A 19,151-nucleotide genomic window follows, 5' to 3' on the forward strand; every position below is an offset into this window, starting at 1 on the left:
GGTGCAAAAGTGCAAACCTGAAAGCTGTGACTATTCATACATGGAATAACACACCTTCAGTCTATACACCTTTATAAGAAAATCATGGTAAAGATGGATGATGTGGTTATGCAACATACACTTTCTTAAAGAGTAAATTAAGCAATAACATTTGTCTTAAAAGATAAAATATATCTGAAAATAAACTTGGAACAATAGGATGTGAAAGACAGAACTCCAGAAGAGAAAAGTGAAGAGCAATAGGAAAAGAACTTAGTAGCCTGCAATTGCTCAAAGCTCTTATTACTCTGCATCAAGCTGTGTTCATGTCTAAACTGTAACTAAGCATTAATATTTTAAAGATGGATGGAGGCATAATGGATAATATTTCTAAATTTGAAAACAAAACCAAACCAAAGCAGACTTCAGCTATGGTTTTCCCTTTGAAGTACCACCATGTATTACTTCTCAGTCTTTTGAAGGTGGCATCTTATATGCAGTCAAATGCAGAAAACATGGGAGAAGTTGGTCATAATATACCTAGCATTATTCATCATACAAAAATCCAGTACTTACTATGAAACTCAAGGCTTCTTAAATCAAACTGCTAAGCTGTGGAAGGACTCCACTACAGACACACTTACACTATTATCAAAAACGTATTGATGGCAGCACTTAGACTGTAGTGTCTGGATGACAGGACGGCCTAACATCCAGCTTTAAAAACTGGTTAACAAGGAGAGAATGTTGGAGTCTGAGACAAGTTCTTCCTCTTCCTGATTTCATGGGAGGGTCTAAGGTGGCAATATTTTAGTGCTTGGCAGCATTCTAATATTGCTTTCTGCTGGTGGAAGATCCAAAAGAAATTAAAACCTGTCTTTGGTGGGCCACCAATATCATCCTGTGTTACATGAAATAACAGATATGAAAGAAGGACCACATTTTTTACACAGATGACAAAGTAACAGTTTTAACTGTTGTGTAGAAGCCACTTTATGTCATTATGTCAGCAAGATACAAACCTAGAACTAAATGAAATTGAGAAAATAGACTCTCTTGCATCAGATATTAGTGGTTTCCAGTTTAAAAATTCCTTCTTTTAAAGGGGGACAGAAAACTGAGAAAAGAGATAGACTTTGGCAGCACCTTCTCTGGTCCCTGTCAACAGGGTATCTAAATGGTTATACTCACACACCAGGCTTCCAGTTAATTCATCAGATCCCTTTAGTAGGGGACAATCTGATCAAACCGTGGAGACATTTTGTCATGTCTAGCCACACAAATATTCTTACATGGGGATATCTGACAAAAGTTTTTTTCTTAGATACCCTTTCAGTTAAAAACCGCAGGCAGAAATTAGAGCAGCAAGTCAGGCAGGCTAAACGGTATGGATGCTTTTTTCTTAAGCAAATCAACCACCATTCTGCATAGTTCATTTTCTCTCCTTAGAAGTCCTTTCCCATAGTATTCCACATTTGCTAATTTGAGAAGAGAGCAGGCAGATGGGAATAAAAAAATAATTAAAAATACATTTAGAAACAAGTAAGAGGAAAATTAAGGTAAAAGCAGTAGTAAACCAAAGGATGAAAATCCACTGCAGAAAATATTTCTACAAAAAAGCAGAAAAGCAAAGCCACAGGAGCATTCAAACACCCAAGACATTACCTAAGTAAAACCCTAAAGGACCAAATGATTGGCACTGCATGTGACTGTCAGGTCTTTGGCTTCCATGTTCCATTGACTTGATTCTAAATGACTAAGGATCAGAGACGCTGAAAACAGTGAGTTTCTGTATTCAAATGCAAGGGATTATAGATAATGGCTACTAACATACTCTTCTCTGTATTTTAACTCCAGATTAAATATAATTCACATAAAACCCAAGAAAGACGTTCCTGTTGTTAAAACCTAAATACAGCATTCAGATATAATATTCTCTTCGATGTATGTTCTAACTAAGCTAATTATTTTCTCTTAATTTTTTTCTACTATACTTAAATATGAAATTAAGGAAACTAAAATTTCAAATGTATTTTTTTTATACAAGACAATACATGGCAAACTAGAATCAGTGAGCACAACCCAGCTTCAGCCTACTGTGTTACAGCATCAGTTCCTAGACTCCATAGAGTCCTCCAAAGCTAAGAAAGAAAAAGCAGAATCTGGTAATACCAATGGAAGTGGAGACAAAAATATACTGAATTATAATCAAGAAAATAAAAAAAGGCCAAACTTGATATACAAGGAAGCAGCAAAAGAAGGAGAACTTTGTTCTTTACAATTAAGTTATGAGAAGTATCGTATTATTTATTCTTCTACACATTTCAGCACCCCTTGTAAATTCTTATACTTCTGCATAGCTTAATGAACATTTAATATGGATAACATACTTCACTATCAAAACAAAACACGGGTATTTAACTTTTATTTTCTTTAAGAGCAAATTGGTAACCATACCCTGAATATACAAGGGATGTCCTTACGAGTTGCATGTATTACATCCGATGCTAGGACAGAGCTCACACAAAAATCTTCATCTCTAGTAAGAAAGAGAGCAAGAGAATCACATACATGCACACACTAACATTATTCAGCAAAATCTAATTGATATCACAACTGTTTCAACAGCCTGCAATCTCCTAACACCGCACAGAGGTCACAACTGCCATCACTGCTTTATTATGCTCTAACCATCCTTGACCCAAACAACTCACAAGCTTTAGTTATGTTTCTACAGCATTCAGTACATGTAACTCAGTCCACCTGAAGTTAAGTGGGGTGGCTTTGTGTAGTTTTGGTTTACCGACCACACCTACTCTACAATTAGCAGCAAGAATATTGCTCTTCCAGCCCAGCAGACACATTAGAAATGAATAATTCATACCTCAATGTGTAGCAAGAGAGGGGCCTTTGGAAAAAAAGAAAAATCACATAAAAAGCTCTTGGCAACATAATTATAGTTTGTGGGATTCAAATAGGGGTTTTCAAAACAGCTAGATTTTATTCTCTATTACAGTAAAATAAACAGACATCAGAACTTCTGCATTTCAGTGCTCCACCCCAGCAGACTTGTCTACACAAGACTTTTTAAACTGAATTTGACCAAGCTGATCACCATAATTGCCAATTTTAGGGTAAAGATGACACTAATGCCTGAAACTTGCCCATGCTAGAATTCATAGCTGTGGTGGTTAACATCTATTAAAACATCTAAGAATCCTCAGAAGACAGACTTGAAGAGGCAGCTACAATAAGCAGATAAAGCATGGGACAGTTGGTATAATATCTGGCTGAGATGCTTCAAGCAATGTACTGATGTGAATGCTGTTATTTGCAATACTTCCACGCTTCTGCTCCTGCTGCCAAAATGTCAGAGAGAGCTGACACTGATGGTTCTTAGAGAATAAATATGAGAACAGAACAGCAGTACTGATGCAACCCCACGGTACTACTGCCTGGAAAAAAAATATATCAAGGTGCTTGTGAATGCAAACTTTATATTCAACAGAGATAAAAAGTGCTGTAACATGAAAAGGTATTACACTGTCTTGATAATTCCATAAATTGAAATTAAAAAAACTTCTTGGTTACTCTGATCAATGTAAGTCCAAGAACTTTTGTAGACAGCATTCAGTGGTTCAAATGTTTCACCATGGAAAAACTCCTGTGAGAAGGCAGGGTCAGAGCCACTGGCACTGCAAATTACTTGGTGCTTTTCTGAAGACTACTTCAGTTTTTCTAATGTTCCTGAAATGACTGGCTATGGGATGACCTGTGACTCAATGTTAAGGTCAGAGTGCAGGGGAAAAACAATCTACCAAATTCTATTTGTTTTCCATGTGTGCATATGGAATTCTAGGAAGAAGCATGCTAATACTGTAAATATTAGTGATTGTAATATAAGTGACTATAAAGTCACTGAAGTGACTTCTTGTTGAGCCAATTTGTTCAGCCTAAACTTAGCTGCAGTCTATATACAGAAGACAGGTCTTCTCAGACCAGAGCTCTCATGATGTTCAAGTTTCCTGTGTACTATAAATATATATTCCTGTTAGGGGAAAAATACAGAGGATATCTACTCTGTCATAATAATACAAACCTGAGATCCAAGACTTGACTTGCAACAACTCCAGGCTGGGTGGATTTTCCTTCAGGCACATCATATAAGAACAGTTTACAGTCACAGACAACTGCATAAGCCCTCTGCCACCCTTTCTTAACTCCTGTAGGCTTTGGGACCTGTGTATAAATAACTAATTGCTTATTAAATGTAAGCACATGTAGTAGACACAAAAAGCAGGGACATTTAGAAAAGCTTATACTTAGATCAACGGAATTAGAACACGTTCTACTTGCCCTTCAAAACGGAGTGAAAAATGTCAAGTAATCAAGCAATCAGTTTTCCTCCCTTAAGTTCAACCATTCCCTGTTACAATTTAATAAGTATATTAGGCAGCATTAGGACAAACAATGGGGCTTGTATATTCCACAAATGCCAAAATGGTAAGAGTTTACCTTTTATATTATGCTTACATCAACACTGACAGAAATTCTTCCTTAAAGCATGCTTCCCCCCACTCCCCTGCTGCTTATGAACGTTGCAGCTACTAATCTACTAACCTTCAGCTCTTGTAGTAAAACCAACCGTTTCTCCCACATCTAAAGCAACGAAGGTTAAATAAGTTACGTAAGATAGCACAGAAAGCCTTACAGCTTTAGCACAATTCAGGAGATCTGTTTAAACATACTTGGAGGTTCCAAGCTGCATAGCTGTAAGTGAAGTTTAGTATTCTTCTCTTGTCCAAGAACAAAAGACTATTACCTTGACATAACCTTTATAGGCGGTTCCTATTCCTCTTTGCACGTCTACTCCAAGAGGCCTTTTGGCTTGCTCAGGGGGTATGGGGCAGACCTGAGGTGCGCTATCCTTGCAGGAAACATGGCATGCAAATGAACACACTAAGTACAAAAGAGAAAATTCACAGTGAAATGCATGTATGAGTCAATCATAACAGGAGATTAACGCAGTCTACCCTTATGCTCAGCAAATTAATTAATCACACTAAAATAGGCAGTCAAATATTGCAATAGCCCACTATGCTAAAGGAGTAGGACATAGATATTGCACGAGACCCTCCAAAGTGCTTTTATTTTCTCTTTTAAGCCTATTACTTCCATAAAGGGCAGGAACCGAGTCCACATTTCAAGGCAACTTTTGAAAGCACTGTCCAGAAGGAAAAGGAATTGGTCAGCCTCACTGGTATTAAGCAGAAACTAACCCAGTCACAGAAGAGAAAAAGTATTAATAAAGGAGGAATAAAAATTACGGGGCAGTGATAGGGAACAAGACAAATATAGTAGGTGTTTAATTTGATCCAAATATGCAAGAATACTGCAAAGACAAAATAACACTGAATTGGCCAAAAAATTAGAAAGGGTTAAACTAATAAACACAGGCAATAGACTTGTAAAGCATAATAAAGTAGAAGCCAAGGGACAAGGACTGAAACGCCTGTGTGGTGAAACGGGTATATCTATCTATCTTAGAGTTCAAATAAGGAGCAAACATCTATACTAATTGTTGCATTCTTTCTTACCATTTACACCACTTTGTACCAATTTGTGCTACACCAGCAAGGGACAGACATCTCTAAGTCCCTTATCTATACAGCACTTCACACGGAAGCACTACACAGAAAAAACTCAGAATATATGCTACTTCATATGAGACAGACTACCAAGAACTGCAGAACGAATTGACACGTTATATCGAGGAATCTGACCCACAGTTTATGGACCAGATCTTTCCACAGAGATTTTGCCTGGTTTGTCCCAGCTACCCTGTTTCTACCAGTAGGCTTGGGAAGGCAGTGGGAGAGTGGCATGGCACTGTGACCTACCCTGTGTGTCCTCCTAACCATATTCTCGGAAGTGAGCATCTGGCAGATACCCTTTGCACATATAGTCCCATTCTTACAAAGGGTCAAAGGATTCCAGAAAACCTGGAAACAGCCTGCTTCTGCTAGAGCCACAGACTGGGCTGCAAACCAACCGCTCACAATGCCCAAGGGAACAGCCAGGAGAGAGGGCAGCCCAGAGCAGGCTGCCTGGCTTGTTCTTTGAGCTACAGTTGCTCCCACAAGAACCGGGGTTACCAAAAAGTCGTGCGTGCAAAGTATTGTAGGTGCTCCCCAAGACCAGATAATAAATTCAGCTCTTTCAGGAGGCATCATAATTATTCGGGACCATGCATATCAAGGCACACACATTGCAGAACAGGGGAAATCCAAAGGATATAGCCAGTTTTACAGGCCTCTGGAAATGCAGCTGTATTTTACCATACTCTCCAGCATTAAAAAGAGGAGGAACTGGGAAAAGCAAGTCATTGGGAGTGGAACATGGCAAAAGTTTTGTTCTACTGGAGTCATCTCTGTTCTTATGTCAATGTGATTCCAGTTTTTTCTGTAGCTGTCAAGATCTGGAGTAGAAGAGGCAAACTGGAAAACTAATGATGCAGAGCTTAATCAAAATACATGAGGGGAAAAAAAAAAAGACCTAAGTTGATAGCTACACTAAAGGAAAAAGACTGTTTCAAACTTGCAGAAAGAGATGCAAAAACAAGAGTTCAGAACTGCCAGCAATGGGAGACAAAAGGCAGCCCCAGGGCAAGTGCTGGCAGAACAATAGGTGCTCCTGGGGAAAAACTGCCACCAGAAGATCTGCCATGAAAAAAGCCCTGAAGGGCAGATGAAGCAATCTGAATATGATACTGAAGGTGTCACTGGAGAGAGTGTCACTAGCATGAACTAAGCTAGGCACAGAAATGCAATAAGGATATATATACTGTAGTGTCTTCAACAGATTTGTGGACTATTTACTGAGTTCATGTGTCTAATCAAGATACAGATAAGTATTTTCAAATAAAAATACTCCCATATACTCAAACATGAAATTCAATAGAGACACATGCATCAGAGAAAGCATTTTAAATAAAACTAATGGACAGGAAGACAGGCTACAGGCCCAAAAACCTAGCAAATGGTCCTTCCAACATACAGGGTTTATGATCAGGATAGCATAAAACAGACTCAGATTCATGTTCCCAGAGCATTCCCATAGTCTGCTCTACTATGGAAACAGAAAACAGTCCTGCCTTCTCCACCTCCCCCTCCCAACTCACACTGTAACAGCACTAATGGTAGCAGAATTAATTAATAATATGAAAGGAAACCATGAGGGCTTACATTAATTCTTTAACTTTAGAAGTCTGATGATGATGCAAAAGAAAGGAGAACCATTCGGTGGCAGCCACCCCTCTCTTTCATGCCCTCCCCAAAGAAATGGTTGCCTTAAAATACATTAGTGTTTTGGGACGATTTTTTCAGGGTCTTGCTGAAAATATAAAAAGTTTAACTGACTCACCGTCACAGGCATAACCTTGTCGAACTAATCCCACCATAAGAGAGGTGCAATGACTACACTGAGTAGGGCTTGTGAATGACTTGATATTGAGCTGGTGAGCTTTAGGCTGAAAGATACATTCAGGATAAAAATAACTTTTCACTTTCTGTACTTAGGTAATGCAAGCATCTCCCTTCACCACCCTCCAGTATATCAGAGTGTACATTATGAAACCTGGGCTTCTTTTAAGTAAGTGCAGCTTGAAAAAGGTGCTGCAAGACAATAGTAAGACTTTTATTTCCAACTGCACAAGACACTCAAACCCAAACCTACAACCAACTATTTTTTGTCATTCCTTCTGACAAATCAAAACCCATCAACTTGCATTTGGAAACATTTGATTAAAAACACAGACCTAAACAAACAAACACATGACAAACCCAAACAGGACAAGAACAAACATGGAGGGCTAATTTATAAATGGTATTTTTTCCTTTGTTCTTTAGAATAAGGTTAGCACAGTCCCCCTACCTTTGGTACAGCTAGAGAAATGGATTGAATGGTGGGGGAAGGAGCAGCAGGCATCCTCTGAAGCCGAATTGGTTCCTGAATCACAAAAAACTGTAATTGAGCAAAATGAGGCTTCAAGAATTTGCTTCAAGATTGGGGTGGCAAAACTTATTGTTTTCTGATTAGTTTTTTTTTGAAAATTATAAAAAAATGTAATTGTCATAAACATCATAATTCTGATTTAATAGAAACAGATTGTGTTTTAAAGCACTCACAGGAAAGCCTGCACACTAACAAACAAGCAGCAATACAAAAAACATATGAAAATGAGGTACATCAACATACACAGAGCCAGAAAAAAGGTTTCATTTGCAACTGTCCTCAAAGCAGGTGCAATTAACACTGACACATTGCAAATAAGCAACATTCAATACTGCTTCTTCATAATGAATGCTGCAATATGTATTTATCATGAACAAGACACAGAGACTTTCTAGTGAATTACTCTTCAGGGTAAAATAATGGCTCTCTTACTTCTTGTTGTTGCTCTGCAGTTACAACTGAAGTAGATGGTGAAACTTCTGACTTGGGACCCTGTGTTTCCTGCTCACTAATAGAACTGGTCTGCAAAAGTGACAGCAAACATGTTAGATTAGATACCACAGATGTGATGAAGTGTTCTCATGTCAACAAAATGGAAACAAAAAACAATGGTGATTTCTATATGCAGTACACATACATCTAACAACTTTCCACTCTGAAAAAAAAATAATATCTTTCCTCAAAACAAACCCTGCCACCTGACGGAAAAGCTGTAAAGCTGGAAGTACTGAAATGCAAAACCTCATAGTAGGTAGCATAAATGCTGTAACAGCTGCCTTCTCCCAGCAAGGCTGTGTCTAATCTCTTGCATGCAGGTATGGAATGATGTTTGTGAAGCTTGGTGATCATCCATAAAATAGCTTATTTCTCATGGTACTACACTAGGATTTTTCTATCACACAGCATCCAGCAATTCTGCCACAAGAAAAATTCTTAAAGTAGTACTACACAACCTTTTAAAAACTTGTTTAAAAATGGTTGGCCTCTGTCATTAAAAGAATCATGTCTACTTAATCACATTGTCTTTTATTTCACTAAAATTTAAGACTAGCATCCATTACAAGCCTTCTATTAATTTCACACTTAAATTAGCAACTACTAATTGCCAGCACAAGGGGGAAGTATGCTACAATTCCAGAGCTAAAGCAGCTGGGTGTGGAAGTAGGATACTGTATTATCGTACTCTGAGGACATCATGAAAATCATGATTAACAAACATCAGATTAGACTTCACATCAATGATGTAATTAGCACTAAAGGCAACAGTAATGAATCACTCACTTCCCAGCCAGCTTAGACAGGAAGATGGCTCAAGTTCAGTTAGCTCATTAAATATGTTCAGATATTTGGTATTTTTTTTGTTATGAATTGATTGGTAGGCCTGGGCCATTTAAGATCAAATTGTACCATTATGTAAGATGAACTATTTAAAAATGCTAAGTGTGATTCAGCTTTTGCCATATAGATAGTCAAAATACATAATAGTAAGCCTGTGAAGAGATATTAAAAGAAAATTAAACTAGCTCTATTTAGTGGATTAAGTTACAGAGAAGTTAAGGAAATAAAATATCTAGTTTTAGAAGGCCATTTTTACTATGACAGGTCACAATAAAGTAAAGAGACAAAACTACTAGCAAAAACTTACTTCTTCCCAAAAGGCTAGCAGAGAAGATGTAGACGAAGAAGAAACAGAATCCTTTGTTGTAACAGATATGAGGGATAAAAATGATCACTTATCACCCACAAGAAAACTTCAGCTAGAGTATTAGTAGCCTAGCTAAATATAATGTTTTGTATGGCCAAATGATATTTATTCAAATTAAATTAACCCAGAGCAGATGGCATGGACTATCTTTATAAGTACACATGAAAAAAATTGTTAATGGAAATCATTAAGTACAGTATCAGCAATTTTAATGTAATTCATCAGAAAATGCCACCTGCATTTCCATAGCGACTACATATTTATTGCAAGATCTGTAGAATGGAATCTTGATTAGTTATGGGCTTGATATTCTACATGCTAAAGTATATCTGGTACTTTTTAAAGCATATTTTAAAATATCAAGGTTGGTAGATAAAAATTATTATTCAGATAGTAGCATATATCATATATCATGTTTCTCTCTCTTCCATCCACTTCATCCATATAGCACATCTTACTGCTTCACCAAGAAAGGCAGCGTTGACATTTTTTGACTGGGAACAGCACATACACAAAGTGTATGCAAATATCACAGCATGTCCATAGGCTTTCTTTTTAGCCACAGTGACAACTGGGGAGGGGGGTACACATTTCAGATATAAAAATCTAACCAGACTGATGAGTTTTTAACCTGAGCCCCTTTAAATCAGCTCCATAAACATAACAGATTATTCTTTCCAGTTCAAGCTCTTGGTTTTATCCTAAACTGTCTGTATGTTTTGCAAAAAAACATCCCAGAAAATCTTCACAGATCAAGAGTTCACGAAGTAAGGAAATGTGATTCAACATTGCATTTAACAGTTGCTTCCTTGGGGAATGCACAAACCTTTTAAAGTGAAACGCCCGCTTGGAGCTGTGATTTGTATGGTTAGTTTTCTAAGGATCAGAGGGTGTGTCATGATAAACTTGTTATACCAACATCTGTGCCTCCTCTGATTCTCTTCCCAGTTCCTTCTACTTTAACCACTCTATCAAGATCTGGAGCCAATAATTTTATGTATCTGTTTAAACACTCCTTGAACCGTGTGAACACTTTTCCTTGTATTAACCAGCATCTTTCAACTGCAAAGCATTTAATCCCTTATTTGTAACAGGGTGTGCCAGCCCTTCCAAAAAGACCCTGAATATATATTATTTAGCCAAACATTTGAGATTAACCTAAACAAAGAAGTTAGAACAGGTAATAATTAATGTGAACTTCTGGGAATATTTCCCAAAGGTGAGAGCTTCTCTACAAAATACCAAGCAATCTGACATCTACTGGGCATCCAATTCTGTCACACTAATTTTGTTAGTATGCCAGATCCAAACGTGCCATATAGTGCCCAAGTATTACTTCTGTGTAATAAAAATATAATTCTGTTACCGTATTTTTATAGTTACTTTATGTAATAACTCACTCTGAAAGTCAGATCACGTGCAAGAGGAGAGGTGTTGAAATATTCAAAAATGGAATCTTGAAAGTCTGGAAGTTTGAGACCTAAAACACAAAGCAGAACAGGCTTAGCTAAAAGGCAACATTGCAGGTGGTGTTAGAACTCTGTTAAAACACAGTAACTTTAATTACCTGAATCTGTTCTGTATTTTTCTTCCAGTTTTTTCTTCAAACCTTCCATCTCTTCCAACAGTTCCCTATTTTTCGCTTCTGATTCCTTTAATTTACTAAAGCAACAAAATATGATCAAAATGCAATCTGAAATATCTCAAAGGCAGCAATGCCAGTGCACAGGGTTGTTCATTTCTGGTCCCACATCTCAGATGTTTGGAAAATGCCTTTTTTTTGTTTGGTTTTTTTTTTTGAGCAAGTGGTGGTATTTTAAAAGATTTTTTTTTTTAAGCTGATTAATTTTATTTTTCCCCTGAATAGGTACCTCACTACTTGACTAGATAGTGAAAACTGTACTTGAGACTCCTGCTATCATTGCAGATATCTGCCAAACAAAATTATTCTAATAGTAGTTTGGCTTTTAATTCCCAATATATCTACTCTCCAGTTTGTCTAAGAAAAGGTATTGAATTTGCTTTGAATTTGCTCTTACGTTTTTTTTCCTCAGGTGCCCAAGATCTGTATCTTATTACCAAACTATTCACAGCAGTGAAATGTTTACTTGAAATATTTTTTACAGTTCTCATTTGACTACGTAAGAAATGTGTAGTCTGTAGAATGGTATCTTCCTGGCAAAGTCAAATATCCCAGACACAAGGGGCCATTTTAAGAAAGTTGTTACTATTCTTATCAGCAGTTTAGAGCAGTACATTAAAACACAAACAGAGCCAAAGCCCTTATTACCTTTCAAAAGATATGTTTGCATCTTTAACTTTTCGTAGTTCTTCTTGAACTAGTTGTTTGGCACGAATTTCTGCATCAAGGGCAGATTGTAATTCCAGCCTAGCTGACATATCCAACTTCTGACTGCGTCGCACTTTCCAAAGTGGATCCTGTCGTAGTAAGTTACTGAATTTTAATATCAACTGTCTAAAGATATTTCTGCTCTTGTTCAAAGACATGAATTAGCTTTAACAATGGTTCAGAGAATGCTCTTTTAATTAGTTATGGACAGCATACCTGTGGCATAGAAATCTGTCAATAGTCACACTTCGTTACACAAAAATGGAGTAATGAGCAATTTTTATATTGGTTAAAACACTAACATAATATGCTTGAAACCAAAATGCTGGATCACTGAGCATCGAATTCAAACTGAGACGACACATTGAAAATGCCTAGTGTTCATTGTCCAATCTAGAAAAGAGTATAAGACCTGCACAGTGACACACTAGACTTCCAATCATGAGATAAATGTAATATTTAATGTAAAACATACCAATCTAAAACATAGCAAGAGTAACAAAACCATGAAAAAATGAAATAATTCAGGTCTTGAGATACCCAAGATATCTAGAACGTTTGCCTAAACAACTCTTATGCTTGCTAAGTAGTATACTCTATACCTCTTCATACACCATGCAATTCTACCTTACTACCCTCAAAAGCTAATATTCCGAGCTGTTCAGGCATTTTTCAGTGTCGACTACCTATTTTTATATTCCCTGATGGATACCTCTCTAGTCACACATGAACTTGCAAGTAACAGTCATGAAAATGAAAGGAATTTTTTATGTTGAGAAATAATTGCCTTAGATCAGGTTCTGCTGAAGTTACAAAACCAGCTGTAATATAAAGAACAGACAGCGCTCTTTATTCTGGCAGTAGCTAAGAGGAAAATGCCAACTACATTTGATCCGATATTTCTTCCTATTAAACCTCTCAATATTATAACTGTCTCTTGATGATGTAGGCAAATGTTAGTTGATAGGAAGTCATAACTTTCTCTTATTCTCTCCGATTCATAGGTTTGGAAGGGGCAAGTAACTTCTTATCTCTATAAACCAGCAGCAGATGGACTCCTTGCATGGCAGACTGTGCTGACTGGCATTGCTAGGGATGCGAGCTTCCATGCCTAGCTGCAAATGGCTCTCCCTTTCCTTATGGCAGGTATTTAGTACCTGCCAAGGCAAACCAGTGTTTTCGTCTTTGAAACCATGCTCCTTTTTGAGAGCTGTTCTATCTTGCAGATTTTTTTCGGGAAATTCATTTTACTACTGTATGGGAAACTTATGGCATAAGGTCTCATTGTTCTGCATGTAAATAAAGCTACATGCTCTCAGCATGTCACTAGTTTGTAACAATATCAACCAGCTAATACTTGTTCACAAAAGAAAACTAACTTTCTTATCTCACTGTAACTATTCACTTGTAACTGTAACTACCTCACTGTACCTATTCACTTGCTTCTAATGTGGTGAGGTACATTTCTGTACTCCCCTTTAATGGTTTAAGTTACTGTTTCTTCTCTCCTCTGTACTGTTTGAAGCAGTTTATGATGGCAGATTAGTGTGAAACAACTGCCCCCTGTAATTATCAAATTCTGATCAGATTACCTAGATGGATTTCACAAGCAATAGATAAAAACTAGACAAGAAAGCAGAGAATTTATTAGAAAAGAATTCTGATTGTGAACAGATAGCTGAAATTAAAAATGCATCATCTTAGACATCCCCAGGACAGCCCGAATGCTTGCTATTTTCTTACCAGTGTTCGTGACCCCAGACTAGAACTTCTCAATGATTCTAGTTCTTCTGTCATCTTGGAAGCTAATGCTTGGAGATAGCCACGAGCATCCTTCTCATCACTTACCCTGTTGTGCAATTACAAAAACCTGTTATTTAAGTTGCATGGCTCATAGCACCAAATACCGTACCACCAAATAATCAGAGTGTCTGCACTGGATTTAGGGATATAACAGAAATGGACAAAGCAGGGAAAACTCCCAACAACAGAAAACTGAATACATCTTATTTTGTCTGCTTTAGATTTTTCTTTTATCTGATCCTCTTGATTGTGGCTGTTGCTAAGGAAACGAAGTTTCCCGTCTGCCATCAGCAAGAGTTCTGCAGAGATTCACTGTTATTGTTTGGAACATGATCTGCATATTGCTTGCTCAATTTTTATAAGGGCTACCTTCAAGTCCTTCTTGTCTCGCATGCTGAAAATACTTGCACACAGCTTGCTAAAACAGCAAATAACAGGGGGAAGAACTGACCTGTGAATTAAGTTCAAGTGCTTGTCTAGTACAGCTAGTGAGGTTCTTCTATATGTTAACATGGATCTTCCTGAATGAATTTATCAAAATATTCCAAATTGGGTGATTTAATGATCACTTTAGAGACTGAAGCAAGCTGACACCAAAACCCTCTCCTTCGTACTTAATAGCATCTGGCAATTTCACTTGTCATTACTACTCAGCAATACTAGAAAGCAGAAGAGAAACAGCTAATCAGCGCTCAGAAGTACCATGCTTTTGTTGATCCCAGACAAAGAGAAAGGGCCTAGCTATACATTGAAAGAAAAAAAAAAAAGCCAATCAATATTTCAAAAGTTGAAAGTAGCCATCTGGATCTCTAAACAGCACATACCATTGAATAATTTCTGCAATCTGAGCTTCCCAGTGAGCAACAGACTCCTTCTTTGCTGCTAGGTCTTGGAGCTCATCTTCTAGCTGTCTGTTCTGTTCTGTTAATTTGTCCACAAAGGAGCAGAGCTGAAACAAAACATTAATTTAATCTGTGACTTATGTCAGTTTCAGACTTTTTACATATGTGTAGGTCTACACACCTACAGAATCTGAACAAACAAGACCACCCTGGGTTATCTGGAGGTTCTAACACAGACCAAAGAACTGGAAGGGGTTCTTCTTTTGTGGAACTGGAGACTAGCTACTGAGCATAGAAGAACACATTGCTAGTTCACACAAAACAATCCAAAACAAAGGAAAAGTAAATGTAGAGGTCATTGAGAGGAATGAGGTTTAACTGTAACCCATCAGGAAGGCAAGCAGTCTTTGTAAATGCTTCCCTCTCTGTGTGGCCTTCATTAAGAAATCAGAAGGTGGTGCCCTCTGAGTTGTGGGAATCAATGCCACAAAGAGCAGTACTGAGATGCTGAAGTTACTATTTAGCTAGATCTCTGACATTTATATGGCAAAAATGACATTTGTTTTATTCAGATACTGCCTGAACATTCACAGATCTTGTTCTGACCAATGAGTACACTACTTCAACAAAAGAAAGTAATGAAGTAAGAATATATTTTGCTTAAAAATGTTTCCTAAAATAATTACCCTCTCATTTTCTGTTGTCAGCTTTTTGTTATCTTCCAAGAGCATAGATCTTTCGCGCTCGTATTTCTCTTTCATTGTTCCTACTGCTTCCTCCATTTCACTGTGCCTAAGGAGAAGGACAAGAAATAGAAACACTTATACTGTAACATTGCTGAACCTGTAGACTGGATTTTCAAAAAGGAATAAACAGAGTTAAGGTGAAATACCAACCTGCACAGATACCTATGCAATGCAATACACAAAAAAAAGAAATCCATGGTTAATGAATCATGCCCAAAAGCTTACCTCTCTCGCTTTGTTTTCTCTAATTTATCCTTTAATATCATGATCTCTTTCTGCAGTGCAAGCTGATGGCTCTCTGAATCATGTACTTCCTTTTTCACATTTTTTACTTCCAAAACATGTGATGCTTCTCGTCGGACCAGCTCCTCTTCATAAAATAAGATTTTCTTTTCCAGCTCAGACTTAATTTTGGAAAGCTCCTGCTGATGTTCTAGTGTGGCACCTGCTGTCCGGCCTCCCTGCTTCAGCTGTAGAACAAAAGAAACCATCAGGAAGAGACTATGATCTTTACATTTTGGGAATATTATTTAAAATTAGAACTGTCCAACTGGTGGCACCTGGGAAAATTTTTATTTGGGCCCCAAGTGATTATAAGGTGCCTGTCTCCAACCATTAAGACCCATAAGTGACTGCTGTGCTTACATGACCCTAATAAGGGGTTCAAATGGGTTGCAGAGATAACAGATTTGGACCATATTGGTTTAGTATCTGCTTAGAATTTATATAAACTGGACATTTTCAAGATGTTCATGTCCAATGAGATACTAAAGTCTTTCAAGCAAAAAAGCAAATAAATCTGAACAGGATAGGTCAGGTTTCTAGTAATGTTGTAGTTTTTAAGTTTCCCACAGGTATCAACAGTTGTGCAAGCAAAACTATTGCAGCTCCTGTGCCATGAGTAAACATTTATCAAAAAACATGTAACCTTTAAAGCTTCCAGTTCATTTTCCAGTTGTTTGGAGAAGACCTCACTGTGCTCCCGAAGCTTGCGTTCTTTTGATGCTTCTGCTACAACTTCTTCAAGTTGGGCTTCCAGCTGTAACAGAAGTAAATTTAAGTCATTTCAACACAAGATAGTGTATTATTTCCTTTCCTCCACATGGACGAGCAGCAAGTTTTCCTTATTTCTATTTTACGTTACACCACTATAACAATCATCTTGGAATGTCATGATAATTGTTTTGCCTTCAGCGATCCAGGCATCTGTCTCATTCAGTAGAACTATTACTATCTGACTTTTGTACTGATATGAACTACACCAAGCATATGCAGGGAAACTGCTCAGCTTCTGTTAATGCTAAGAGAAGGAAATGACACTAGGAAGTCATTCCAGTTGTGAAAGAAGAAAGTCTCATACATTTACAGGTTAGCTCCATGCCTCAGTATCTACTAAGGCAGTTTAAAAATCCCAACCTTTGAGCCAAACTATTGCAAAATACTTCAAATTTGAACACTGAACACTTTTATTTTGCAGTTATGGAACAAAGTAAGCTTGATCATCCATTTATTGACTTCAGAAAGCTTATCAGAAAGACGATTTATATTTAGAAGCAACTGTTGGAATTCAACCAACAGTAGCACAGTTTTAAAACATGACAGGAAGAGTAAGATTTGTTTTTCTTCATTCAAATGCAACTAGCAAAGTTGTTTTTGAAACAACCATATTTACAATTGTGGGCCAAGATAATGAATTTATAGACTATGTTCTGAATAGAAGATTAATACAGCTGTTGGGAAAGGCAGAACAGAGGAATTTGGGAGAACAAAGACAGGAGATTATAAAGCCCTGCATGGAGATATTTAACTGAATAAGCAACAATACTTGAATACCTGCTGCACTCTACTGTAGAGATGAGGTGCCACAGCCCTTCACCTTTCCCAATGAACTACTACTTATTCATGGATAAAAGTCCGAGAAACTTCATCTCTTACTACATTTTCATAGACTGCCCTTCAATTTGCTAGAAGTTTTGTAGCAATGTTTATAAAGCTCTTGAATTTCTCTTCTACACTTCACCCAAAGAATATACAAAATTTAATGTTTTTCAGTAATTAAAACACTCCGGGTTAACTACAATAGCTGTTTCTTCTGCCCTCTTCTGGTTATCTACTTCATCTCATGTAAAACTATAGATTACCTAGAATACTAATTGGAAATAAATTTGCTTAAAGATATTACAGACATTCTCTACAATGACTAACTATAGAGGAAGGAAAACCATGTATTTAGTCTGTATCACTATTCCTCCCTCCAGCTGAAGAGAAAAATTCAGTTAAAACAAACAAACTCAGAATACTCCAACCTTAAAACACATGAAGACATTAAGCTTTCTAGGTTTCAAGCTGACTATGAGTCAGAGTCTACAAGAATCAAAACACAAGAACTAAGAAGCTGGGCATATAGCAAGAATAGTTTCCTCCAGACTAAAATCAGCCTGAGTACAAATAAAAAAAGACGACTCAGTTTCCTGCTACATGAGTAAAACATTTAGAAACAAATTCAAGATCTATTTTGTGACCTGTAGCAAAGTCATATGGAAGAGTTACTGGGGCAATTTCTTACAGATGGACAAAGTAAATTATCATTAACAGTCCCAATTTTTCAATACAATCACATATGAGATACTGGATAAGCAGCAGCTGAAACATGTTGTTAGCTATTTTATCAAGCTACCTCTTTTCTGATCTTCTCTGATTTACGGATGTCCTGTCGCATAGCATCAATTTTCTGCATGCTCACTTCCACCTCTTCTTCTTTGTCACGAAGTTGCCGGGACAGCTTCTGCTTTTGAGACCGCAAGTCTCCCATCCTCTCACTGAGCTCAGAGAACTCCTGCACAGCTAGCTTTCTTTGTTGGTGGGCATCCCTCAATTCTTTGGATTGTGTCTTTAATCTCTCTGAGGCTTCTACAAGTTGCTGGTTTAAATAAAAAAAAATGTAATAAAGAGAGTCATTTGAACTTCATATATTCTTTCCAAGAACAAAGGAACTGCACCTACATAAGCATGACTTGAAAGCTCAACCACCTCACATAACTTCTAAATATTATTTCTAATTCTTAATTCACACTTTTTCTTTTTTCCTGGCTAAGCAGTAGTAACAGTAACATACCAAGACAGCAGTTATTCTGCTTCTAATGTGGCAGCTCCAAAAGCGTCTTTGGTGTTCCAGAAGTTTTTCTAATAAATCTGACTACACAAGGCCACCCCACTTCTAAATACCTTAATATTAGATTACCATAATGTACCTGCATAACAGTAACCTTTTTTAAAGGAATGTTTTAGCAGACAGCACATTCAAGGGACATATCAGATATGCTGTACCAACACTGAGATGCTGCAGCCAATCTTGTGAAGTTCTTCAGAAAACTGAGGAATATTCCTTAGAACAAACTGTGAAGCTCTAATACTTCAACTGAAAGTATAAAAGCTGGTTTTTTTACAGCAAGTAGTTAACAAAAATTAACAAGATTAAAATAAAAATTGAATCTTCTACATAAAATCATTTGAAAGTGGGAGGAAAAAAAATAAGAAAAAGAGCAGAACTAGACAGGATAAATGTATACTGGCCAAGGGACTTCTAAAAATTTCTGCTGTTAGTAGGAGTATTGCAGGAGCATTCATTAACTTCCCAAAAGGCATGTGTTCAAACCAGAAGGAGCAGATTTTCCTTCTCTGCTACTCATACACTCTGGTAAATAACCCTTACC

General features: G+C 37.2%; 1 protein-coding gene across 12 annotated transcripts in view; it reads right to left on the reverse strand.

Annotated features, from left to right (window-relative positions):
* CDC42BPB (CDC42 binding protein kinase beta) overlaps positions 1 to 19,151 on the reverse strand; it is a 108,232-nt gene that overhangs the window by 14,778 nt on the left and 74,303 nt on the right. For 5 of the 12 annotated variants that reach the window (XR_007509624.1, XM_049828985.1, XM_049828977.1 and 2 more), the window contains 17 exons: positions 18,116 to 18,358; positions 16,367 to 16,477; positions 15,664 to 15,908; positions 15,379 to 15,484; positions 14,675 to 14,799; positions 13,791 to 13,896; positions 11,988 to 12,136; positions 11,265 to 11,359; positions 11,098 to 11,177; positions 9,638 to 9,688; positions 8,425 to 8,514; positions 7,912 to 7,986; positions 7,402 to 7,507; positions 4,802 to 4,938; positions 4,079 to 4,218; positions 2,864 to 2,887; positions 2,437 to 2,518 (listed from right to left, as the gene is read on the reverse strand). Coding sequence is in view for 11 of the 12 variants with exons in the window: in XM_049828985.1 (XP_049684942.1) it covers positions 2,437 to 2,518; positions 2,864 to 2,887; positions 4,079 to 4,218; positions 4,802 to 4,938; positions 7,402 to 7,507; positions 7,912 to 7,986; positions 8,425 to 8,514; positions 9,638 to 9,688; positions 11,098 to 11,177; positions 11,265 to 11,359; positions 11,988 to 12,136; positions 13,791 to 13,896; positions 14,675 to 14,799; positions 15,379 to 15,484; positions 15,664 to 15,908; positions 16,367 to 16,477; positions 18,116 to 18,358 (1,965 nt within the window). In the remaining variant the exon portion in view is untranslated. The remainder of the gene's footprint in view (positions 1 to 2,436; positions 2,519 to 2,863; positions 2,888 to 4,078; positions 4,219 to 4,801; positions 4,939 to 7,401; positions 7,508 to 7,911; positions 7,987 to 8,424; positions 8,515 to 9,637; positions 9,689 to 11,097; positions 11,178 to 11,264; positions 11,360 to 11,987; positions 12,137 to 13,790; positions 13,897 to 14,674; positions 14,800 to 15,378; positions 15,485 to 15,663; positions 15,909 to 16,366; positions 16,478 to 18,115; positions 18,359 to 19,151) is intronic. The other 7 variants (XM_049828979.1, XM_049828978.1, XM_049828983.1 and 4 more) reach the window with 5 other exon arrangements.

The sequence above is a fragment of the Accipiter gentilis genome, chromosome 25 (genome assembly GCF_929443795.1).
Source record: "Accipiter gentilis chromosome 25, bAccGen1.1, whole genome shotgun sequence".
Lineage (NCBI taxonomy): Eukaryota > Metazoa > Chordata > Aves > Accipitriformes > Accipitridae > Astur > Astur gentilis.